The following is a 25,544-nucleotide window of genomic DNA, read 5'->3' on the forward strand; positions in this document are numbered from 1 at the left end:
CAGTGGGTGAAGTAAGTTTGTATCAGCTGACTGAATTTTGGATCCAAACCTGCCCAGTCTGCTATCTTTCTTCAACAAGTTGAGTTCATGCATTAGGAAGACCTGCATTAAGTCAGTAGTATAATTTGGATTGTGTTGGCAGATGCCCTCTGTGTGATGTTTGCATGCTCTCCCTATGTCTGAAGAGGTTTTCCCTGGCAGCTGTAATTCCTTCCAAAGGCTTTTAACCATGACATCCTTCTACAGTTGGAAATGTTTTTTCTTCATTTGTTTAATTGTCAATTTTGCACGTCAATGATTAAACACCTCTTAGCTGAGATCACAGATATAAGTCTTTGTTACTGTGACAGTAGCGAAAGCGAGTAACTTTCCATTTGACTGTTAAAGATACAATTGGTTTTTCAAGATAACAGACAGGAAACACAGTCAATAGTTTTCTATTTAGCATCAGGGAGGTGCAATGGAACTGCTGCATTTTCATTTGTGATTTATGAAAAGAAAATTGTAATTTGTCAAACAATTTTACTAACCTGCTTTACTGATTTCTGACCAGAAACCTTAAGTGAAACTTCCCCATTATTGCTCAGCTTAATTATGTAGCATTTTTCTTCCTGTGCTTTAAAAAAACAAATTGTAATTGACCTCTGAAGTTTCTTGTATGGAGTTTTAAAGAAGACGTAGTACATTTGGCTGGGTTTCATGTGGCTGTAGTGTGGGACTGTCTCGTTTCCTAGGTTTAGTCTAGGACAACCCTGCATGCTAACAGTGTATGCCTGGCTCTCCCCTTCCTCCCTTTCCCCTCCCCTTATCCCTGCCCTTCCCCACGATAGACACGGCAGCGGCGGAGGAGTGGTCTCCCTGGAGCGTGTGCTCTACCACGTGTGGTGAGGGCTGGCAGAGTCGCACACGTTTCTGCGTGTCGTCTTCCTACAGCACACAGTGCAGCGGGCCCCTGCGTGAGCAGAGGCAGTGCAACAACTCCGCCGTCTGTCCAGGTAGGTCAGCACATCCAGTCCCCTGCCCAATCCCTACACCCTTCTGCTCCTATCTCCAGCCCTACCTCCACCTCCTGTCTCTGAGGCTCAGTGCATTAAATGAGTGACAACGCTGTTAGCCAGAAGCATTTCAAGCCTTTCATGTTCGGCAGCCTCGAATGAGATGCCTCTCCTCTGTTCTTTTGATTAAGTTATCCCATGTACTGTATGAAAGGCTTAACAGCCAAGACGATCCTTCAGCTATGTGTTCAGAGATTTCCTATCAGATCAACAGCAAAAGACATGGATTTCAATTCAAACTTCTGTGGTGATCAGCTCAGTCATGGGAACACAGGATTGCCTCTTTCATGTTCCGATGTACTTTACAACACTTACTGCTGTTACCACAGACTTACAGAGTTTGTCAATTAGTCTCAGTTGGTAAAAACTCAATTCAGATTAATGTCAATGTACAGTATACAGATGGCAAATAATCTGTGCATTCCTGGATAGTTTCTATTTTTTTTCTCCTGTCTGTGCTTTTTAAGTAATTGTGAAACAAAACATGTGGTTAATTTTCACTGTGTAAACAGTGCATGGTTCCCATCATCATGTGTTTAAAAATTCTCGGAAAACAGCTGAAGTTTATGAACTGCTGGCCTTTGCTCTATACAATCAATATCTTACTAATTAGCTGTAATTCTGCAGGAAACTAAATATCCTACATTTTTCTGATAATAGGAGTGACCAGTGCAAGATTTTTGCCAGCTTTGTACAAAGCAAAAACCCTTCCTCTTCCTCTTTTTCATGGCAATTAACTCTGACCTAGAGCATGTCCTACTAGGACAGACAAACATCCACTTGTTTGAGCCTTTTGTGTGTAAGAAAATGACACTGGATTTTGTTCTTACCAATTTCTTTTATCACTTCCATATCAACTTCTCTATCAATTCTATATTGGACACTCTGGAAGGAATTCTTGCCCATATTTGACAAATCCTACTCAGTTTCCAATAATGACTGAAAAGACCTTGCAAAATATGTACGTGTGTGTTTCTGTCAATACTCAAAAGAATTTAGCCTTGTTCTGACATGTCTTTTCTACAACATTAATAAGATATAAAGAAGCAAATTTGATTACGTTTTTTTATCTTTATTAAATAAATGTGCACAATTTTGTGCAAGTGATCAAAACATAAATATGATTTGTTAACACTGCATAATTGTTTTAATTGGAATCTTTTTTTCATTTTAAATTGTACACTAAAACTCAGATGTTGCTTTATTTTGACTGAAGGCTCCAAACGTACAATGGAACAATGAATTTGGATTTAGAAATACTCTTGAGATGTACAGTATCAAAGCTATAGAGAATCAATTCTTGTGCAATTGAGACAGAACAGGAACTTACTGATTTATTGTTTTGTAAAAGGAAGCACATGGTTAATTCAAAGCAAACACAAAGTCCAATCTAGAATGAAATGTGGGGCTTAGGAAAGGCTATATCTTAAGGGGTTTGAATTAGACTGGTTTCTGACAAGTATGAAGAAGTGAAAATACACTGAGCACTTGAGTACATTTGGCCCTGTTTGTCTGTGTGAGATCAAACACTAAGATAGGATGATCAGATTTGCACTGGCCTTGAGTGTGGGTTTTTCAGTGTGGGTTTTTCAGAGCACTCTATCTTTGGGGTATAACTAACTGAACTGATCTAGTATAGATCTAGATCAAACATTCGATGGCTTAAATGTATTTTCAATGACAATCAATTTTAAAAACTTGATAAAGTTATTATATTTACAAATCAGCACTCAAGTATAAGAATTAAGAATCATAATGCACTGCAGTTTTTGTAATCTTTACAATGGCCCTGAACATTTTGCCAAAAAGAGATATGTGCAGGGTGCGCTGTGTTACTTTCTCCTCTATAAATCACACTCTAGCTGCTTTGATTGCAGTGCATGGTGCCTGGGATGAGTGGTCTCCATGGAGCCTGTGCTCCTCCACATGTGGACGGGGATACCGGGACCGAACACGCACCTGCAGGCCACCACAGTACGGAGGGAATCCATGTGATGGCCCTGAGAAACAGACCAAGTTCTGCAATATCGCTGTCTGTCCAGGTACGCTGCTTTGTCTGCTGTTCTGCCTGTCTGTTGCTCTACAATAGCACCATAACCTTACTAATGTGCAAGTTTTACACCTTTTATCCATCCATTTTCTAACAACATTTATCCACTACATGGTCACGGAGGAACCAGAGCCTAACCTGGCAAGCAATGGGAGCACACTAGATGGGACACCAGTCCATTGCAGGACAGACACATAAACACAGACACGCACCCACTCACACCAGGGCCAGCTTACCCAGAAACCATTTAACCTACCAGTATGTGATTGGACTGTGGGAATAAACTAAAGCACTTGAAGGAAATATATGCAAACATAGGGGGAACATGCAAACTCCACACAGATAGTAACCAAGGTCTGGAATTAAAACCAGGGCCCCAGTGCTGTATGCAGCAATGCTAACACTGCACCACCATGCCATCCTAAACTGATTGTGGTTACTTCAAATCAAACCCAATTTCATTATACCTATTTACATACCTATTTATTTCAAATCTTTACAATCATTTTCAAGAAAAGAAGAAGCTGTTTTTAATCTGAAGTACAAAGGTATTAATACTGTAAGTCTATGTAGTTCCCGTGTCATTCCTCAATCTTCTCAATAGATCTGCAACCACTCCCGGTGCTCTGATGTTTATTCCTATCTCTGTCTCTGTTTCTCTGTCTCTCCTCTATCTATATCTCTGTCACTTCTAGTTCTTTACATTTTTTATTCATGGCCCAAAGATGTGTAATGCTCATTTGCAGCCCAGCTAGATGTTTGAATGCAAATGAATGAAAAAGATTCAAAAGAAAATGCATATGGCAGCTTTAAATGTTAATCCAATTTCTCTGATGCTTGTGTTCTAAATATCTTTTAGTTAACAAAAGCTTCATTTGTCATTGGACAAAAAGACACCAGTTCTCTCATGTAAATTCAATCAATTTTAATGAGGTTGAATTTGCAAGGAATTAAATTGGAATTACTCAAGGACCTGCCAATTAGTCTTGCTGTGTTTTTGTTTTCATTCAAGTTTGGCAACACATACAAGCACCTTACTGTTCAGTTAAGGATAATACAGGTCAAGATCTTCACAGGAACTTAATTAAAAAGAGGATAAAAGAAAATTAAAAAATGGAAAAGTTGGAGTTTAACACCAAGCCTGCCTGTAGAAACATTCTGTACCTCGGTTAAATGTGAAAGAGAAGCACTTAATGAAAGAACAGAAACTCTGTTCAGTATGTGAGTCTGAAAAAGTGTGAAAGGAAGGATGAGCACACTGATCAGCTGGGCATCCATGTAATACCCCCCTGCCATTCCGAGACAATAGGGTGGTTACACTGACAGAGCAAGGCAGCTATAATAGTTCCACTGGTGCTTAATGAGTTTTTGTCAAATTCGAATCCCTGCGTACCCTCCTATTTACAAGTGCAAATTGTAGGGGTGTGGTGCGAGGCACTTTGCACTAATTAAATGTAATTTGACCATATCACTAATCAAAAACTAATGTAATCCAGATCATGGATATATTTTAGCATTTTGAAGTTAGTGTTTTGAAGTTGCAGTAGTACATAGTCACAATACACAATATTGCATTGTGGAGTTTTTTAGACAATTATTAGTTCCTAATGTGTTAGACACTTTTGCCCAGAAAACCTTAAATTTGAACCCAATTATGCAGTTTGGCATTTTAGTGAAAAACCTTTCATTGTGTGGTTTTAAGGGTACAGTAGCAGTATAGGATTTGAACCCCCAGACTTCTAAATAGAATGCTAGAACCTTAGCCACTGGTACTATCTGCATCCCACTGCAGTTTGAAAACTTCTCATCATCACCTAACTCAGCACATGTTCTACATTCTACGTCAATTGCCATGGTCAACACTGCCCTCCCATGTATGTTTTTTTATTAGCTTTTTATAGTCCATATTTTTTTAATGTTCACAGTAGTAGCTGTGCTAGAAGCAGCAGTGTCATACTATTGGTAGAAGCTTATCTCTGGCGTGAATCTGTCCCTTATGAGTCTTTCTCTGCCTACAGTGGATGGGAACTGGAATGAATGGTCTAGCTGGAGCTCCTGCTCTGCTTCCTGTTCCAACGGCACCATGCAACGCACACGTGAATGTAATGGTCCTTCCTATGGTGGCTCTGAGTGCCGTGGTGACTGGCTGGAAACCCGAGACTGCTTCCTGAGAGAATGCCCAGGTTGGCACTGTGATCTTACCCCCATACTCAGCACCCAGACTTGTAGCTGTTAACCACTATGGTTCAAGTTCAAGAACAATGTTTCTAATGCCTCTTTAGCTGCATTTAATTACTTTTTAGCCCCAAAACAGGTGTTTTTAGGCTTCCATTTGTTCCTGTTGTTTTTCAAGGTGAAGTTCACTATACTTAATTTAAAATAAGACAGTGTAGTGTAAGAATTTCAATTTAGAATGGGATGCGCTGCATTTTTCTTATTGCCAAATCAGCTTCTCACAGAAAGATTTTGTGATTAACTCTTTGCGTTTTGCTTCTTATTATGAGTCTAGTTTCTGTCTTTAGAACATATTAAATTACAGTATGTGCCTTCTTAGTCATGTCTTATGCTGTAACACGTTTGGCCTGCAGAGAATGGGAAGTGGCAGCCATGGAGCCAGTGGAGCACATGCAGCAAAACATGTGATAGTGGCAACCAGAAGAGACAGAGGATATGCTTTGGACCCTTTTTTGGGGGAGAGCCATGCCCAGGGGACCGCGAGGAAGTGCGACGTTGTAATGAGAAGAGATGCCCAGGTTAGCTTCCTACCAAAAATCTGGAAGACATTTAGTTATGATTTCAGCTTTTCTACAAGCTCTTAGAGTCTTCACAGGAAGTTAGGTTCAGCTAAAAACAATTATACTATCAGCTTCAAGCCCTTTCTTCGATACACAACTAAGAATGAAAGATTGTTGCATTGGAGAGATAGTCATGTATATGGCTTTCCTGCCATACAGGTGTGTAGTGTAATACATGTAATACATGGAAATACATAACTTCTAATATCGATAGCCTGGATACCTTCATGACAGAAAGGGGCAAAGGAACTGAATTTCTTGAGGGGAGGCAATAGGGGGATTTGATTCAAGTGTTAAAAAAAACTTAAAATTTAATAGCAAAGGCAACCCATTGGGCTAACTAAAAGCTCAATGATAAAGCAAACTGAAGTTGCAAGTGGAATTTAAATATAGCTACTTTCAGGATTCAAACGTAATTACTGGTTGTTTAGAGCTAACAGTCCAGCATATTGTTGAAACTGATTTCCTTGAGTCATATTAAAAATCAAAAACACAAAATAGTCTAAATAACCTTAAGATTTTAGTCTGTAGCTTTTACTGAGCATAATGTAATAAAAAGACTTAAGAATAATAGTGCCTTTTTTCAATCAGTTGTATGACTTTTTGAACTCACCATTCTGTGTTCCTTTCCTGCAGAACCTCATGAGATCTGTGAGGAGGAAAACTATGCCAAGGTAGTGTGGAAGAAGACCCCAGCAGGAGAGACTGCTGCAGTGAACTGCCCACCTAATGCCTCAGGTGAGAGCTCACACTGACACAGGCACAGCTTAATCTGCCAAAGCAGTGCCAAGGCTGTCACAAACACCCTTGTGCCCATTAATAAAACAGTCTCTTCATTGTACCAGAAGGCCAACTAAGCAGTGCCCAGATGCTAAGCTCTCCTGGCTAGGGTTTCCAGTTTAAAGCAGTTGCTTTCAAAAAGGACTTCTATCTTTTAAATGATAATAAAAATACATTTTAAACTAGTAGTTACAGATTAAATCCAGTAATTCCTCAACTCAGGCTATACAGACTATTTTTTATCACTATGAAAAAAACAGGTTCTAATTAAGAATATTGATATGACTTCCTTGTATTAAGTGGCCAGAACTTGCAGGAGACTCCCCACTAATATACATATATACTGCCAGTAATATACTGTGTAATATATCACAATCACATGTACCTATCCCGGTACTGTACATGACCTTAGTTGGCACACCTGGCTTCAAGAGGTCCTGAGCTATAGCAGTTGTAGTGATCCTCCTTTGGGTTTTTCTAGGACTGATTCTCCGCCGCTGCACCCTAGACGAAGAGGGAATTGCTTACTGGGAACCACCAACCTATATCAAGTGCGTCTCCAATGATTACCAGTCCCTCCAGAAGATGGTGAGTGGTGTGTCTGCATATGCATGATGAAATTTGTTTTGAGTAGAGAGTAGAGATGTTTATAGCCATATGTACAGTACATGTAGAATTCTTTTGCGCTGATCTCTTTAGACATACACAGTACAGCAGACGACACAGTACAACAGACAACAACACGCAATGCAGAGAGTATATTACAAACATAATAATTGTTGTGGAGAAGAATAAATATATACTAGCGGAAAAAAAACGGTAGACCAAGCAAAAAGTGCATAGTGCAGGCATAGTGTATGTTGAGTCTGAGGAATTGCACTTAGCTCTTAAGGATGAGTACTGGAGTAGGGTTGAAGCTTTTCTTAAGTCCAGTGGTCCATGCTTTAATAGTGCAGTATCAGAGCCAATGCTTGCCAGAGTGCAGGGGGGAGAACAGTTTGGAACCAGGATGGTTCTGATCCTGGTTGGAGACCTGCCTGTTGAGTGAAAGATTAAACAGTGGAGTAGTGCTGAATGTAAATCTAGGTGAACCACTGTGTCTGTATACAGTATGTTGTAGTAGTAAGCAGTAACTGAAAACAATGCATGACAAGAAAATTAGTAAGATTTCACAAGTACACCTTTTTCTTAAATTTCACTTAACAAACCACCTCAGGTTTTTTTTTTTCAAAGGAATGATGCACGTTCCAAAATTGCAGATAATTTTTCCCTCTAATATTCTGGATATTCAAACATGCAAAGGCTTTATAGATAATAAGACAGTGTTTTCCAAATCAGAAATGCAAAATGTTCAGCAGGATTTTACTTTTGATATGCCATTAATGATGTCCATGTTAATAGTTATTTGTTTTGTCATTTTTAAGTTACTGAACTCTTGTTCTTAGGATTTATGCTGTGAAATAGACTACAAGAAGTGTCATGTGTGTAATTCTCTACTGCAGACACGGGACCTCCTCTCAATGGCACAGCGAGGGCGGCTGGGTGAAGGGGTGTCAGAGGTCATTGCCAAGCTGACAGAGACCTCTCAAGATGGAACAAGTTACAGTGGTGACATCCTGGCCATCATGGATGTGCTAAAGAATATGACAGAGATCTTCAGAAGAACTTATTATAGCCCCAGAACAGAAGATATGCAGGTCAGTACCTCTCTGCTTGTGTGTGCGGCTCCGTTGCTATCTAAGAGTACATGCACCTCTTTAAAAAAGTACCTTCCTGCATGTCTTTTCCTATGATTGTTTATCTGTGTGGATCTCTGTGATTGTCAGCCTGTGTTGATGTGTGCTTTCTGTTTCAGAGTCTGGTTGTGTTTATTTGTTTTAGCATTTGTAAGGTATCTGCTAGATGGTTTGCATAATTTCACTGTCAGCTTTGTGGCCTATACTGTATAATGACCAAAAGTATAATGCAGTATAATGTATAATGCATTATAAAAAGTATAATGCAGTACTGTAAATATTGCAAGATTAATACAGACATTCAAAGAACACTCTATTTTCCATACCAGTATAGATGTTTGTGCATCTTGCACTCTTAGTATGCAACAACAGTATGCAAGACAAGACAGAAAGAGCAGGTGACTGAAGACCTTCAGACATATAGGCATTCCTTTTCCAGTCATTAACCAGAAATATTTAGAAATGCAGTATCCTTCGACATCCTTCATAAAGGGCACTGGGTGGCTGCAACCATAATACAAGCAACAGTTTCTAAATTAATGTAATTGTATCTCTATCTGTAAAATGGTGTCCCAGCTGAAAATGATAACCCTGCATTATTTCCTGAATTGCAGAACTTTGTTCAGACTGTGAGCAACTTGCTGTCAGAAGAGAACAGGGAGAGATGGGAGGAAGCTCAACTAGTAAGTATCTCTCTGTGTAATTCAGACTGTTAACAATCGAACAGCTGTATCATAACTCCTCCAAGTGTACTGATCTGTTCACTGTATTCAATTTTAAATAAACAGAATTGATATGATTCATCCCATTTGTTGCTCTGTAAATACTCCCTTTAATAGCTCATGTAGAGAAACATATTTCTGATTAGAAACCATTAGAGTAGCAATTTTCAAGAATCATGGAAATTCTCCAGAATTGAATATGCAACATAATTCAAAGGTGTGTTAGCACTTTACATATTTTCTTATGCATTTATCTCATTTGTCTTTATCCCCCCTTCTTGATCCTGTAATGTACATTATTATATTAATCAACCTTATGATTATAAAACAGAAAGGGAATTGTTTCAGAATTAAAGGACTGCAGTATGTTATCATTAAAAGTGATCATTTTAATACAGAAACAATCCATGATATTAAAGCTAATATAAAGGTTTTAATTGATCACTTTCACAGATTCTCCAAATCTTGTACAATGGAGGTACAGGGAATTGAAAACTGCCCCCATCCAAACATCTAATGGTTCACAAGCTTAGCTTCAGCCATTGGGCAGAACAATGGCCACAAATGGAAAATATTGCAGGAGTCGGTTAATATTGAAGAGAATGATAAACACCCACCCACCTGTTAAACCTCAAAGATTACATGCTTCTGATAACACTCATAGGACCATTTTCAAAGCTTTGCTTCAGCACTAGTATTTGTCAATACTGTGCTTGGAAAAGATAAAATAAGAAATAAGAGTTGAAAAACTACAATCAGTATCTGGAAAATATTTTGCTGAAGGTTTTTAGTTTTAATAGGTTATTATAGGCAGGCTATAATAATTTACATTATAAAATGCTCAGCACATCCAGAACATTTTTAAATATTTGTCAAGATACGTAAAAATATCTCAAGCAGCCCTTTGTGGACTTTCGTGGATAACATTCTTTTAATTTCCAGATGGGTCCCAATGTCAAAGAGCTCTTCCGTCTGGTAGAGGACTTCATCGAAGTAATTGGTTTCCGTATGAAGGATTTCAGAGACTCGTATCAGGTCACAGAGAACTTGGGTACGTGTGCTTTCTCTTTGGAGAAGCAGATTGTGTTCCTGTAAATGTTCATAAACTTTATGATCTAGTAATCCTACTGTAGATCTCAGATAGCAACTTATGCAGAGTCAACAATTTGTGCTTACATGCTTGACATTTGTCCATTTGCAAAGTATAAGCAGGAAAACACAGTAGGATAACAACTTTGAATAATTACAAGTTGCTTCCCATAAGCCCTTTAATCATACTGAATATTATTCACTGAAGGCCTTAGTGTTACAGAAAATGGTTTTGAGTTTTTGTAGACTCTGGCAGTGTGTGAGCAGTGTTGAGTGCAGGATAGATTATCTTTGATGTGGTGAACATGTACTAAGCTCTTTGAGGGAGGTACAGCTCTGCAAACACTTGTACTGCCTTGTCATTGAATTGCTGTAAAAGCCTCTTTGTGATCTATCAATATTTTTCTTGTTTTTATTTCAGTTATATTGGTATTTTGTTTGTGTTTTTTGTCTGTTCTGAAACATTCTGATTCTGACAGATCTAAAATTCTCAGTATCCATGAATAGAGCACTCTTTATTAATTGGAGTAATCAATTATATTTCACAGATATGGAAACAGTATAGCATTCGCAATACAGATTGGCAATTTAAAAACAGTATGTTAATATTAAGAAGCTCCTGTTCATTCATTCTTTTAATCATTCCTGTGTTGTGTATTGTGTATTGTGTGGGAAAGGGAGCACTTGTTTGTTACTGAGGTAGGGAGTCAGCAGATGGACCACTCCTGTAGTTCAACCAGAACAGCTGGGTGCTGTCAAGAGGTTTTCTCCACGTGAATGCTGCATACTGAGTAGAAACTGGATAATAACATGTCTTGTCTGAAAATAAAAAATATTTCTGAATTCCCCAAAAGTACATTTTTAAAATAATACTCTTAAATCTTTGTTAAAAATCCTGTAACACAGTGAAAGCGTACTCTAGATCTGGCTTTGTTTAGTGTTAAGATTAGACAGATAACAGGCAGGAAAGGTTGAGTGATTCTAGGACAGCTGATTATGCACTTTTTAGAGTTGCTGGTGGAAAAAAAACTTTATTCATTTTTATACCTCATTGAGCACTCAGCTGATATTGTTTCAGTCAGGATAAAGAATAATATTGATCCCACTTTCTTCAGGGGTGCAGTCTCAGACATACACAGCCCCTGGGAGAGGGCTATCAGGGTGGCCTTTCACCTTCGTGGCCAGTTACACTACAGAAGACATATTGCTGCATGTGTGCCAACACAACATTGCCTGACCCAGATAAGGCTATGAAAATGGCAATGCTTGTACTGGGCAATAAGAAATGTCTTAAGGTTCTTAAATGTGCAGAAAGGCTCTATATGAATGTATTTAAAATGTGATTACCAGAATATGTCAATTGACCAATTCGATACTTTAGTTATTCAGTTAAATTACAGCCTTTTGTGATAGTACATATTTGTTCTTTTGAATACCAGCCTGTGGCCAAAGTACAACTGAGAAAATAACAGAAAGAATGGTCCATTAATTCAATTACCTTGTATTACTAAGTCTGCTGCATTGTCTATGGCAATATATTTATTTTTTAATTTTTAAATCATTGTGATTATGTCAAATTTCACTTAATATGATATATAAAGTCCTTTTGTATTTTTTACATTCTTTGTTTCAATTTACAACCACAAACGTATTGCCTTTGTTGTACATATATGAAATGTCATCTAGAACTAAAATCTAGATTCCTCATTATTTAAAAACCTATTATTTAGAAACCTGTAAAAGTTTGCTGTATAAATTGGATTTCAACAGACACAAAGATGGAACTTACCTTTCCTGTGGAAACTTATCTTTCTCTGTAAAACATAGAAGAAAACCTTTGTAAAGCAGAGGAACAAACTCCTCAAAAGCTCACATTTCCAGTGTAAAAGACTTAGTAGACTTAGTAAGTAATCTTTAATTATGTTGCATATAATTTAGGAAACAAAGACACGTGAATGATGTGAAAGTGTTAGGAGTTGAAATCACTCCTGCTAGTTTAGTTTGAGTGACACTGAGAGCATGTCACATTGTTCTATCTTCTGCACGTGGACTGTGGGGGAGGCACCAATGGAGACTCCTGTTGGTTTTCAAAAAGGTGGTAAAAAGTAAATGCTCTGCGTCATCCATGCAGATTACCTTTAGGGCAAAACAACACGTGAAGTGATAGCGCTGAAACCCACACAGCAGATGCCTCCTCTGCAGATCACCAGTGCCATCCTGGATACAGTGTCTGTGATGTACAGTAGGCTGTGGGTGCAGGGGGAAACAGGCAGCAGGGAAACACTTTCTTTCTTTCATTGCCTTTTTCAGTGCAGCAAGCAATTGATTATTTTGAAATTAATTTTAAAAATGTATCCCTGAATCTAGAACTTTTTGACAACCCTTTCTTTTTTGATGCCTCCGTCTGTAAAAGTATGTTTTCCATCTCTAATGTGCCGAATAGTGATTTTGTTGGAAGGACTTTAGCACAGGCTCCAGTGGTTCAATAAAAACAAAAGAGAAACCAGAGGAAAGATGCCAGATTGATCTGGCAGCCCTATTCTGACACCTATAGTGGTGAGGCATTGCTATGCAGCGGGTGGCATATTGGGGAGCCTTGGCATCATTGTGTGGCATTCTCACAAGGATGCTGGGAAGGTTGTTTGTGGTATCCATGGTGATAGAGATCAGCCTCACTCATCTCCCACTGTTTCCTTTCTCTGACTCAGTGCTCAGCATCCACAAGAGGCCAGCTAGTGGGGCCACTGATATCAACTTTCCCATGAAGGGCTGGAGAGGAATGGTAGAGTGGGCACGGAACGCAGAAGATAAGGTCATTGTCTCCAGGAATGCTCTGTCCTTGGGCAAACCAGGTAAGGCCAAAATGACAACACACATGGGTTACAGGCATATTATAGTCATAAGTTAACATTTGTTTTAGAAATCTGCTGTGCTAATTAACTTTACGTGCCCTGTGAAGTGTTAATTAATTTCATTTACCCTGTTACAAAATAAGAATTAACCTATGGTATATCTGGAAATGTCTTTTGTATTGTTTTCTAATTTTCATAAGCCCTTGAATGATATATAATGTAGAATATATACAAACTACATATACTGAATATATGCTGGTGATTTAGTTCCTTCCACAGTGAAATTTAGAAAATACAGTCTTTAGCTGTGATGGTTATCACCTTCAAACACCTTAGAGAACATTGTCAGGATCCTGACCTGTGCCTTGCTCACGTGTTATTTGGCTTTCTATCAGCCTCTTCAGTCTTTTTTGAATTTGCCAGTTTCCTTGCAGGGGAATGACTGTGATCACACCTGCTTTTCATAAAAAGGTGTGGTACTCTTTGAGAGGCTGCTTCATCAACACCTGAACCTCATACAAGAAGCATGCACTTCATCACTAGAAAGCCATCTCACTTGATCTCACAAAGATCACAGTACCCACCTCAAGTCTTCACACTCTTGGAGCAATTTTCAAAAGCTTTTTTGTTCCAGTGCACAATTTACTCAACTTTTTCCAATTCAGTTGCAAGCTCTAATTTCCTAAAAAGAGAATAAAAAATAACTTCTTGTTCTTATATTTTACATCTACCTTAAAACAAATCACCCTGATTTTCACCTGTTTTCTGTCTTGTGCTTGCATTTCAATTAGTTATTTTTTCTGTCTGCCACAGTTCCACAACCAGCCTTTGTCATTTCTGTTTCCATGTAAACCCTGGAGGAAACTAATCTTTCAGCACATACAGCCATAAGAAAGATTATTATGCATGATGTATTTCAGAATATAATAGAATATCCATAAAAATGGCACACTTTCTGAGGCACAATCTTTCTAATATACTGTATGTATACATTTCCAGGTAGTGTATACATGGAAGAAGAAAGTGAAATTCTAGCCTCTTGCATATTATACCCCACAGGTGATGAATGTAATCTTACTGTAAAAAGGAAAATCTCCCTCAAGCAAAAACTGTGACAATATATAAAAGGTTTTAAAGAAAATCACAGTCAGCTTCTTTCTGTATCATTGCATAAAGGGAGAGGAGATTTCCAAGGCCTCTATACAGTAAATCCACCAACTGGACCACTCTGTAATAAAGTGTAGAAATCAGGACTTTATCCACTTGTATAGGTAAAGAAAGCCCAGCATGGTTACATGCTCCTAAAAGTCAAATGTCAGCAGCTGCCAATTGAGTGCATATGAATCTTCCTGTGGTAGGTTTCCATAGTATAACTCTTATCCAGAAAAGTTTTATTCACAGTCAGTTCGGGAACTTTTCTCCAGCAGTAAGAGCTGCCACTGATAGAAAGAGTATATAGTAATTTCCTTACCTGAAACGGATTACTTGAAGAATTTCAATTGCGACTTGGACTAATATGACTTACTGCTTTAGGCTTTCAGTTGATCAGCTGAGATGGACAAGACTAGCCCCTTCTTTGTTACACAGAAGTTTGGTAGTTGCATCTTCTGTTTGTTTCAAGAGTCTTCATCATGCTTTTATTAATATTGATTGGATCTGCAAATCTCAGAGTCTGAAGCAATGAAACAAAGAACCTGATTTCAGATTTTCTCACTAGCTAAAAAGACCACATACTGTTCCAGGTAGGGTTTCCCATTTGCCTCAGATCAACCAGACACTTGGTGTCAGACAAGATAAGATTGTTCACCTGGCCTTTAAATTAAACCCCCTAAATTAAAAATGAATTATGAAACAAACCACTCTGAATGCCTTATCATTAGAAACCATTAAAATACTAGAATTGTTATATGAAAACTATCCTGAATGATTTGTATTTGTGCTATTTCTTTTATGCTATTGCTATGAATTTGCAGTTGGCCATATTATGAAGCTGCTAATTCATACATCTTCCTTACTCATTAATTATGTTGATCAGCTGTTGACAAAAAAGAGAATATACCAGAAATTTAAATTTCACTTAGTTTACATACTAATTTGTTTTAGTTAAGAGGCAGCATGCAGGTCCCATACAGTCTCAAAGACTTCTATTGAACGGAGGCCAGCAGACATTAGTTCCAAGAGTACGTGAATGGTGCTTCAGGACATAAAAAATAAATATACATACAAATATGAAAGAATTATTCCCTCCACTCCTCTGCTACAGCCACATACCCATGAGAGCTCAGATGCCTGTCTAGGATTAACATTTCCAGCACTCTTCCTTCTTTGAAATACAGTATGGGAGACTACATCATTTTTAGAAATGCTTTTTACTACACTATGGTGATAAAAAAATATTTTTAAAATAAGTATTATTTTATTTAAGCACATTTATTCAAGTTGTGAGGGCTACACAAATGAGAACTACAGAGTGTATTTGTATCCATTGCTTTTAATCCTGTGTACAGTCTGTTGTCTCCTTTCTCATGTGAAGCAGATCATCTGAGCCCCCACTGGCTATTGGATTTAGTCCTTGAGGTTGTGGATAAAGTTAATATCTTTAATGGTGTTTTTATTGATCTCATGGGTTAACTGCTTCAGGTTGCACATCAGCAGACTGAGTGGTATAATAATCTTATGTAGGTGTTTGAGGACTGAGAGTATAAAACTGTTGCTATAGTGCACTACAAAGTACAGTGCATAGGATAACTTTAAACAGACCTAACCTCTTCTTCTTCTTAATATTATTAATAGTGATAATTATGATGATGTTACTCTTTGCAGATGTAGATGATTCCTCTGTGTTTGTGACGGGGATTGTTCTATACAGAAACCTGGGCAACATTCTTTCATTGCAACGGTAAGACAGGGTTTTATTCCAATCAACTAACTGAGCTTCAATATAAGAGTAGACATACTCTGTCTTCTATATAAGCAACTGATTGAGAATAATTGAAAGATGTGGTTTGTAGACTTCATTTCATTGTTACTCCAAAAATGTTATTAAAATTTATGAATCCTTATAAAAAATAAACCTTCCTAAAAAATATAAGTATAAATATTGTCTTCTACAAAGAATTGTGACATTTTCATAGAGACTTATACAGTAGGTCACCAGTAAATTATTTTCATAAGAGAACTATTATTTTTGTTTATTTTGTATGTAAATGACATAAATATAAAACCAATATTATTCTTATCATCTAGAGAAAATAAAATCAGTGACAATCAGATTTCAGGTCCTGGGGCTGAGATACAGCTACACAACACTGACATTTAACTTGACTGATAACACACAGAAATATCAGAGATATGCCACAGGACATCATGCAGAGTGCCCTGAGAGAAACATTTTTGTTTTTGTGCAGATGGGGGAGAATTTCATTTGTGGTCTAAGCCAGGGAGCAGATGTTGTTTGTGATTATGTCTGTTGTTATTGATGCTGTTGTGTGACCCAGCATTTTCTGATTTTCAGGAACAGCACTGTGCTCAACTCTAAGGTGATTTCAGTCACGATCAAGCCCAACCCTGGCTCTTTATCAGCTCCTGTTGAGATTGAGTTCTCTCACCTGTACAACGTGAGTACTTCCTTTCCCTTACGCACCAAAATCAGACAAGTTAATTCCTCCACAAGCACAGATGTGTCCTAGTCTGACCTGATACCAGGCAAGTGCCAACAGTGGTACAGATAGGTCTAAAATGTTGTTAATCACCGAGGTCCTTGCCAACTGGCAAAGGCTGGCCAGTCGCAGATGTCCCCTGTTGAAGATATTGGTAAATTGGTTCCATAAATATTCTACAGGACTCAATAGAAGCAGAAGCTTGTCTTGGAAAAAACATTTTTTCTTCCAAATTGTATCATTATAATTCTAGCACTTTTTGTGGTCTTCCACTATCCTACATCTACAATCTACATTTCCAGCTTGACTTCTAAAAGATCCACACAACTTCTCTTCTATCTGGTCTGTCAAGGACAAAACAGCCTTCATCAATTCAACAGTATTCAACATCTTACAATACTAAGACTAAGTATACATTTTTTGTGAGATAAAGGTTCCAAACACTTACAACAGTGCAGAATACTTTGCTGTATCGAAGAAATAATAATAACATGATAAACGCTGTTTATTTTATTGCTTGATTAACCCTCCTGTTCTGGGTATCCCCAAAGCTTTTGAATCTCATCAGCCATTTACAGTTACCCAGAGAATTGTAGCAGTAGGAAGTTTTGATTTTGGAGTTCCTGCATGTGTAATGATAGTTGTAGTGACAGACATGAATTGTATGCCCTTCTCCTAACCCTCTGTGAACGTCTTCTCTCTCTACACAGGGAACCATCAACCAGACCTGCATTTCATGGGATGAGAGTGAAAGGTAAGCAGTGCGTTTATGAGTTCACCCAATGCTGATCAAAGAAATTGAAATGGAAGCTTGAGCTTCAGAGAGAGTTGCTGCTGTATATCTTTGTTTTGGTATACATTTTTACTTGTCTAAAATTCCATTACGACAAGCTTTTTCATGTTATATAAAAATGTCATTATCACGTTTAGGACACAGGCAGAGAGAGAACAAGAACACCCATGCATGGTCATCCCTGGAGTCGGGAATGTATTTGGTTTTGAGGGCTGATTAGGTAGCAGGTTCTGCCTTAGACTTCTATTGGGGTTCCAGAGCTCTAAGCTAAAAGACCCTTCTTCATGATGTTGCCTTAACTTAGTATGCATTTCTTATCATTCATGTTACTTTTGGTTAACTTAAGACTCTCACAGGCACTGTAAGGAGTAGTAACGGGAAGGAAAAGCAAGGATTTATCTGCTTTACACTAGGCAACGAGCTGTAATTGATATGTGTTAATTTTTCATAATGCCTAACACTTACACTTTAAGGTAAAGTTATTTTGGATGGGATCTAGTGCAGTGTGAAGTGCTTTCATAAATGCTAATTCTTATATGTCCCTGAAAAAAGATAGATCACCTATAGTTTTATTGTGCCCTTTCAACACAATGCAGATGGGATATTTGCATTTAGATAGATATGTACCACTTGTGTTATAGGGATGAAACGTGAAATGCATTTTCCACTTCTTGGATTAAAAAATTGTGATGAAAAAAGGAAAAAAAAAGAAATCCAATTTGGCTGTGTGCTTTGAAAAAATGATCCAAGTAAAATTAAAATTTATTTTGGATGGAGTGTATGATTAATGAGTTAATACTTTGTGGATGAATTGAAAACTAAAGAGCCCAGTTATTTGGCTTAGCTGCTGTGTTTCTCTTCAAGGGCATTGTTCTAGAAAGAAATCTACCCTAGATTCTCCAGGCTATTTGAGGATATACAGTAGCATAGGGATTAGTAACGCTGTGACATAATGGAGTGTAAGAGGTTGTTACACTTCTGATAAAATATTATGGTTGTAGGTATGATACTGTAAAAATATGTACTTCTATGTTTCTCAACTTTTGGAATAAGGTAAATTTGAATTGAGATTTTGTTAAGTAATATTATTAGTTGTCGTTCTCCTACATGTTCTGTCATTAGATCCTTACTTCAACCTAACAATTTAACCAAGATATACCCATGTACACAGTACCATTTAATGAAATCTATAAATAAAAAATCTGGGGGATAATCAAGTAAAATAAATGATATGCTTCTCACTTACATATAAAGATCTACATGATTTTCAATTGGTAGTGCACTTGGATTGCAAATGAAATTGCCAGCAGTTCCAATTTGGGAATCTGGATAAACCTTTTTATACTAGCTACAATGGCACTTGAGGGGAAAAAACATTTGATCAAGTAAGAGATGAGTAAGTTATGTTCCTGACCTCTTTGTACCCTCAGGAAATCAGGTCAACTTATTACTTGCAAGTTATATGTTTTCCTTGCACTCACATGCCTTTATAACAGAAAACCGAAAGACATGGCATGTACTGTAAGTTGACAACTGATTGAATTAAGTTTCTACTTTACTCTTCCAGTCCAAATATGTTTTTTTTTCTAGCCAAATTCACTATGCTATGGAAAGCTAGCAGTTGTTACGATGGAATTTGCATACAAAATTAAAGTTGGATGTAATTTTTTTTCAGAAATATTTATTGTCACATACACTTAAATTTAATTTTTTCTAGTGACAACTTGATTTCTAAACAACTTCTCAAAAAATGCTTTCACTCATTGAATGGAAATGTAATAATCCGTTTTTCAATAATGCTCGACGCAGAAAGTAGCTCTAAGTTTTGACTGACAGCTATTGCCATGATTTATTTTGAATTAAAAAAACAGTTTCTGCTAGTAGATTGCATTCAGATATTTTTTTGAATTATGTTGCTACAGTTGACTCAATATCAGGCAGAATACAGAGATTAAAATAAATTAAAAACTGGATTTATATTGGAGCCATACAAGTGGGTTAAGTCATAAGTTAAAATTGGGTGCAGTCACATCCCTCACATACTCTCTGACACCTTGACCATGAAGCATCTTAATGAACTCTGAGTAATCTCTAACTGAGCTAGTAAAATGCCTGTTTTCTGTCCCAGTGTGTCATTAGTCACTATAAGTTTGAGCTACTGAAACTTAGTTTTAATTCATTTATTTTAACATGAAATTCCAACTGGCCCTGTGAAGGAGTGATGTCCCATCCAGCGCTTATCTCACCTTGCACCCATTGCTTGTCAAGTTATGCTTTGGCTCCCTCGCGCGAACCTGTACTGGATAAGCGGATTTAAAAAAAACGAATGGGTGGATAAAATTCCAATTTTCGTAGTAAAGCTAGATGGTATTGAATGCCATTATAAGCATTCTGGTGCTTAGAAATGAGTCAGACTTAAGTAAGATCTAAAAAAAAAACGTTAGATGAAGGGACTCCAGTGAAGTCCAAAACTCATCTAGTAATGGATTTCAGGTACCTGTAGGCCTGAAAGTAGCTCACTACCCACTCTCTCTGAAGTTTGAAAACCATTTCTTTCCATATCAGACAAGAAGTCTGAGAGGGGCCCTTGAAAACTCAAGTAAAATGTATTTTTGATTGACTCTCCTGTGCCTTGAACTCTGTCTGAACAGTTGTGTCTCTAGAAGCAAGTGGCTGTGTGAGTGATTGCAGAGATGAGGTCGGCAGGGTTCCGGATCACACTTGGTGTGAATTTATTGGAAGAGTTTCTGTTAAATAGTTCAGGATCAATTTGTTATCACCACAGTTCAAGTACGATGAATTAGCTGCCCTATCCCTAGGGTGCTGCTTTTACTGGATTTTGTTAAAATATCAATTGCCTGAAAGGAATGCATTTAGAAATCTAACTCCCTGCTTCCTGACAAATTGATCTGTCTAGGTCTACCACTGTAATATCACATAATGACACGGCAAATGAATGGCTTAAGTTTTTTATTGAAAGTAAATGTCCAGCAAGCATATATACATAGATATTCTTCAGTTTCAATAAAGTCTAAAGTTCACTACCACTCAGGACACCGTTTTTTTCAGAGCATATCAAATGTGACCTTTCAGACGGAAAAGAAAAGATTTATTTACTACTTTAAGAACACAGAATTTATTTTTTGCTCTTTGTGGACTTCTGTGGAATTAAGACTGAGCGTTTTCCTCACTGTGGTGCTGTTCACCACTGGGGGAATTCAGTGAAATTCAGAGATTACCCCCTGATCAGGACACAAATCAATAAACCTCACTGAGTGTAGTCACTGAGTAGTCACTGTGCTTCACTATGATAACTGTAGAATAAAATCATGATACCTACTGTACAATAAAGTATTCAAAAACATTTTAAACCATTAAACCATATTTAGTTAACTAAATAACCTAGTCTTTTAGGGTCCCCCCAAATAACTAGCAGAAAGATGGGGAGGGCTGGGAAACACAAGTAACTACACATTTAGCATGAGGATTTTTTATAAGTGTTCTACCCACCTCTGCTGGATGCAGAGACAAAGGGCAGTTACTGTCACTGCCCAATTTATTAATTTAGCTCAGTACCCAGAAAAAGCTAATAAGATGTTTACCTGAGGTGTGCAGACAGGTCAGAGCAGCTCAGTACCGACTGCTGTAACTATCTCTGAAAGCACTCTGCATGCTAGTGCTGCCAGGAGATCACACTTAGAAAGACAAAGAAAAGATCAACAACAAAGCAACATGAACAAGAGGAATAAGGGACAGAAAAAATACTGGTATATCAAGGAGGACAAGGAGGAGTTATCAGTGACTGAAGCAGAATGGGTACACATAACTAGATATTTAAGTGAAGAAAGAAAGCTCATTACCATGCCTGTTTTCACATTCTGCTCTTTGCCACACTGCCCCTGCACTAATAACTCTTCAAAGCTTTGAGGAGTGATTAGACAAGCATGACAAGAAAGGGAGCTCAAGAGAAAGAGTAATAATAAAGCGTAGTTTTTATGTATGGGAGTGTCTCTACACATTTTCTGGGGTGAGTATAGTGCTGTGTGTCTGGCTAGCTCTGTGTGGTACCTGGTGTGTGCTGCCTAGCCTTAGCCTTAGAGAAGGGAGTCTTTGTCAAAGGAGACAGCTCGAACAGGAAGGGAACAGGAGAAGGGATCCAAGCTGACACAATGTCTTAATGAGCTTTTTATATCAAATTCCCTAAGGCTTATTTGTATTCTACATACATTTTTTACAGCTGCGTATTCTAGTGTCTAGTGTATAGCTTTAGGAAGATCCAAAATTTTTATTACATATTTTTTATTATTGGTATCTTGTTACTCAGCATTTGTACATAAAAATCCTATTTTACAACAATTTCCATGTACTGTAATAGTGAATATTTCAATACAGTGTGTATAGATTTGAGAAAAATATTTTTTTTTAAATGATTGATTCTACAGAATAATAACACAATGTACAAAACATCTCAAATAAAAAAAATGGAGGAAGGAGTCTTGTACTAATAATAGTTGATGGATGGGTGGTGGTGAACTGACTGTCTTTTTAGTTGCTTACTGTCATCTCTTAGTAGTGAGACACTGCAGGGTCCCTCTTTGTCCAGCATATTTTTTTGTATTGTTTTTGTTGTTTTTATGTTGGGATGTTATATTGGGCACTAACACCTTTAAAATGTGCCTGATATATTTGTGCAGACATTCGCTTTCCATTTTATTGCAAATGTTGTTGTTTTAATATTTGAGCCACTACTGCCTGGCAAGGATACAGGGTTTTAATTTGAAGTTCAAGCAAAAATGTATGCTACAGTAAAAGGCGGGTATCCAGTAAACACCTTTACAACTACCTAAGCTACACAGTTATATTACTGTCGTTAATGGCAGCCAGGGAGCGAGTATGGATATTTTAAGACCTAAAGAACGCCAGAAGATGTGCAAAGGAATGATGCTCTGTGATGATGTGGGACTGAGCATGCACAATTGGACCTCTGCATACATATTTCAGCAGTGATATTGAATACCTGTGTGATAAACTGTGTATGATAGCAGGTGATTTCAGGAACCTAAGAGACTCAATGACAAGTGGAGTTAAATTGAAGGAAGGAGTATAAAGCAGAGACCCATGAAATAGTAGACCACATTAGCAGCATCAGGCATTTTTAATTTGCCAGCAGCCACTTTCTTTTTCTCAGAAAAAACCTCGAGAACGAAGTCCATTCTGTTGCTTAGCAACTGCATGTTAAACTTAATCTTATGTAAGACCCTGAAAGTTCTGCTGTATGCAACAGTGTCATAACAAAGGTTTACATTGGACCACTTTAACTGAGTTCTAGCTATGTCTGAGTTAAGTCAAGGCATTTTTTTTCATTCAGCTGTATTGGAAGTGATTTTGTTGTGGTCTATGCACAAAGTGTTTTAAGTGCCTGGTTAATTCTGCAGATGCATGTAAATTAGAGGTATTTTTTCAGAATATTAAGATGTATAACAGGAGTCTCCAACCTGGTCCTTAGGAACCACAGTCCAATTAGTCTTTTAGGGTCCCCTGAATTGCCTCTTTGTTAAATACTGGGAATACGTGGAAGTTATGAATCAATTAAACAAGTGTTTTTTTTTTCAGTTAAGGAGCTGGTCCATGAGGGTTGAAGGATATACAGATTTTTGTTCCAAATGATCTCTAAATACTTAATTGAACACATCGCCTGCTAAATTGACCACAGTTAAATTGTACTGGGCCTTTAGGAATTGATGTAGGGATTACCCTATTAAACATGCTGCATTCAAGGTCTTGCAGGACCAGGGCTAGAGACAGGTCTGTTGTAACTGACTTCATGCTCTATGCAAATTTGGGACAAGGAAGAAACACTGGTTTTCAAGGCTTTTTCAAGCTGCCTTCTTCTTTCTCTGATGATAAGTTATCCCCAAGTTTCTCCCAAGTCTGGAATTTTGGGAATGAAATGTAAGGTTTTGATTCTAGTAATGACATCCACGCCAATATACAGACAACACAAGGCTATAATTGTAGATATAAGAAATACATGAAATTTATGGTTATGGTTTTGGCAAAGCTATGTTTTCAAATTTAGCAGTAAGATTAATAGCATTTGGGATTAAACTTCCAGAAAGGGCTGTTAAGAAAAAGCGGTAGCTAATGTACAGAATAGATGAGAGAATATGAAATTACTTAATTACAAATAGCTAGACTGACCGAGTTCTCTGTTCTGCCTCTGAGAGTGATCTGTTCTGTTACCGTGCACTAGGAAAAGGGCAGGCCTTGGAACTGGGAAGTGTGCAGAGAGGACTGTCTACCACCTTAGCTGAGTGGTGTCAGATTGCACAGCTGTGTTACTGTGTTCTGCAGACAAGTACAGGTTGAAAATGTATGATGATGATTGCTGCTATCATTTTTTTTGCTAAATGTGCATAGCTTTAATTTAAGGAATTTATTATTTTTGATAGTAAAGAAAGCCTTATACATCACAAAGAATTAATGACCAGGAATTTAAAAAATATAAAGATTGAAATTCCTTGAATTTGATTTACAATAGGATACCTAAATTATGGATATTACGACAGCAATCCTACTTCTTCTCACAGTCATCATCCACAGACTCCCACACCTGACACTCTCTAGTGAGGATACAATGTCATGGCATTTGTAATGCTTGTGTGAATTCCATATCATTAAACTAAAAAAGTGACACTTGCAGGGCAGTGGAACTTGAAGGCTTTTGGAATGAGTCATTTTTGTTGTGAAAAAGAAATAGAAGAACATTTGTTAGCTACATCTGTGAACAAAAAAATAGTATATGGACTGTGCATGCAAAAGAAATAGAGCAGTTAATTAAAAAACTTACCTTTTATATTTTACACTGTATACCGAGTCATGCATTTCCCTCAGGAATGAAATTCATATGCGATATCTGATAACAAATAATTCAAAAAGGTTCCATTTAAATAAAACAGGTGCCTTTAGTAACCTGCCCTTGACATTTCATGTAACAACTATTATAATTGTTTTATGAAATAAAGAATAAAAAATACAACCACCAGTTAGAGCACATTTGACGTCTAATTAGGGAGATTCAGCTCAATTGTTATGTATATTCAATGAAAATTTGCCTCAGGCACTAATGCTAATTTGTTTTAAAAATCTTTCAAGGCAAACTGTCTGGAATCCAAGGGCAAGTTGTTTCCCTTTCTCCAGGCCACGGGCCAGACCTTTCTGGGTCTGTCTCTGTTCGACTGTCCCTAGCTTTCAGCTCCAGAGTTTTCTCAAGGCTTTAAGATCACTGCTTTGCTAATAACTCCACAGATTCATAAGCTGCAGTGTATGAGGCTTGTAGCCAGACACTCAGAATACAAGTAACTTCTGCCGAGAGGAAAAGATTCAGCAATGTGGAATCATGCATTTCCCAGCTGAGCACTTTAGTTCCACTTTCAGACTGCGAATGTAGTAAATGAGATGAGAAGAGGGGGAGTGAGGAAAAGCAAAAGAGAGGCTCACTTTGCTAAATGGCCCATTTAAAACCTTTCTACCCAAGATCCCAGATCAGTGCCAGGAGCTGAGCCTGATTGCCCAAAGGGGGCTCCCTCTGTCAGCATGCCTTTACTTTGTATTCTTCAGCCAGACTGCAAGCTCACTGAATACTGCCCTGCCATACCACTGATCCTGACTCCAATGTACCATGAAGTTAGTGGAGATAGTCCTGCAGTTCACCAAGCTTTAGATATAAATCTTTATATAGGAAAGACTACTATGAATTATAGTACCATGTGCAAAGAGCAGTGGCATTGAAAGCATGCTGAATGCAAAAGTGACGTTGCATAACACACTGACAGAAGGACAGGGGTTATTTAAAAAGAAACTTGTCCACCCACTCACAAGACATTCCTTACCTACTGTCTTTTCTCACATTAATTCTAATAGGTTTTCTAGAGACACAACAATCATTTTTAAACATTTCTTGATTTCATCCATTTTTATATTGCTACTATACATAACCAAGCAATGCATGAT

At 37.6% G+C, this 25,544-nt stretch overlaps 1 protein-coding gene across 4 annotated transcripts in view; it reads left to right on the plus strand.

Annotated features, from left to right (window-relative positions):
- Positions 1-25,544, plus strand: part of adgrb1a (adhesion G protein-coupled receptor B1a) — a 112,042-nt gene that overhangs the window by 46,809 nt on the left and 39,689 nt on the right. For 2 of the 4 annotated variants that reach the window (XM_015357160.2, XM_015357161.2), the window contains exons 5-17: positions 831-995; positions 2,918-3,097; positions 5,124-5,288; positions 5,694-5,858; positions 6,537-6,638; positions 7,162-7,268; positions 8,183-8,377; positions 9,031-9,099; positions 10,081-10,189; positions 12,936-13,079; positions 15,903-15,978; positions 16,594-16,696; positions 17,449-17,492. In XM_015357160.2, the coding sequence (XP_015212646.2) occupies positions 831-995; positions 2,918-3,097; positions 5,124-5,288; positions 5,694-5,858; positions 6,537-6,638; positions 7,162-7,268; positions 8,183-8,377; positions 9,031-9,099; positions 10,081-10,189; positions 12,936-13,079; positions 15,903-15,978; positions 16,594-16,696; positions 17,449-17,492 (1,624 nt within the window). The remainder of the gene's footprint in view (positions 1-830; positions 996-2,917; positions 3,098-5,123; positions 5,289-5,693; positions 5,859-6,536; positions 6,639-7,161; positions 7,269-8,182; positions 8,378-9,030; positions 9,100-10,080; positions 10,190-12,935; positions 13,080-15,902; positions 15,979-16,593; positions 16,697-17,448; positions 17,493-25,544) is intronic. The other 2 variants (XM_006635692.3, XM_015357162.2) reach the window with 1 other exon arrangement.

This window comes from Lepisosteus oculatus, chromosome 10 (genome assembly GCF_040954835.1).
Source record: "Lepisosteus oculatus isolate fLepOcu1 chromosome 10, fLepOcu1.hap2, whole genome shotgun sequence".
Lineage (NCBI taxonomy): Eukaryota > Metazoa > Chordata > Actinopteri > Semionotiformes > Lepisosteidae > Lepisosteus > Lepisosteus oculatus.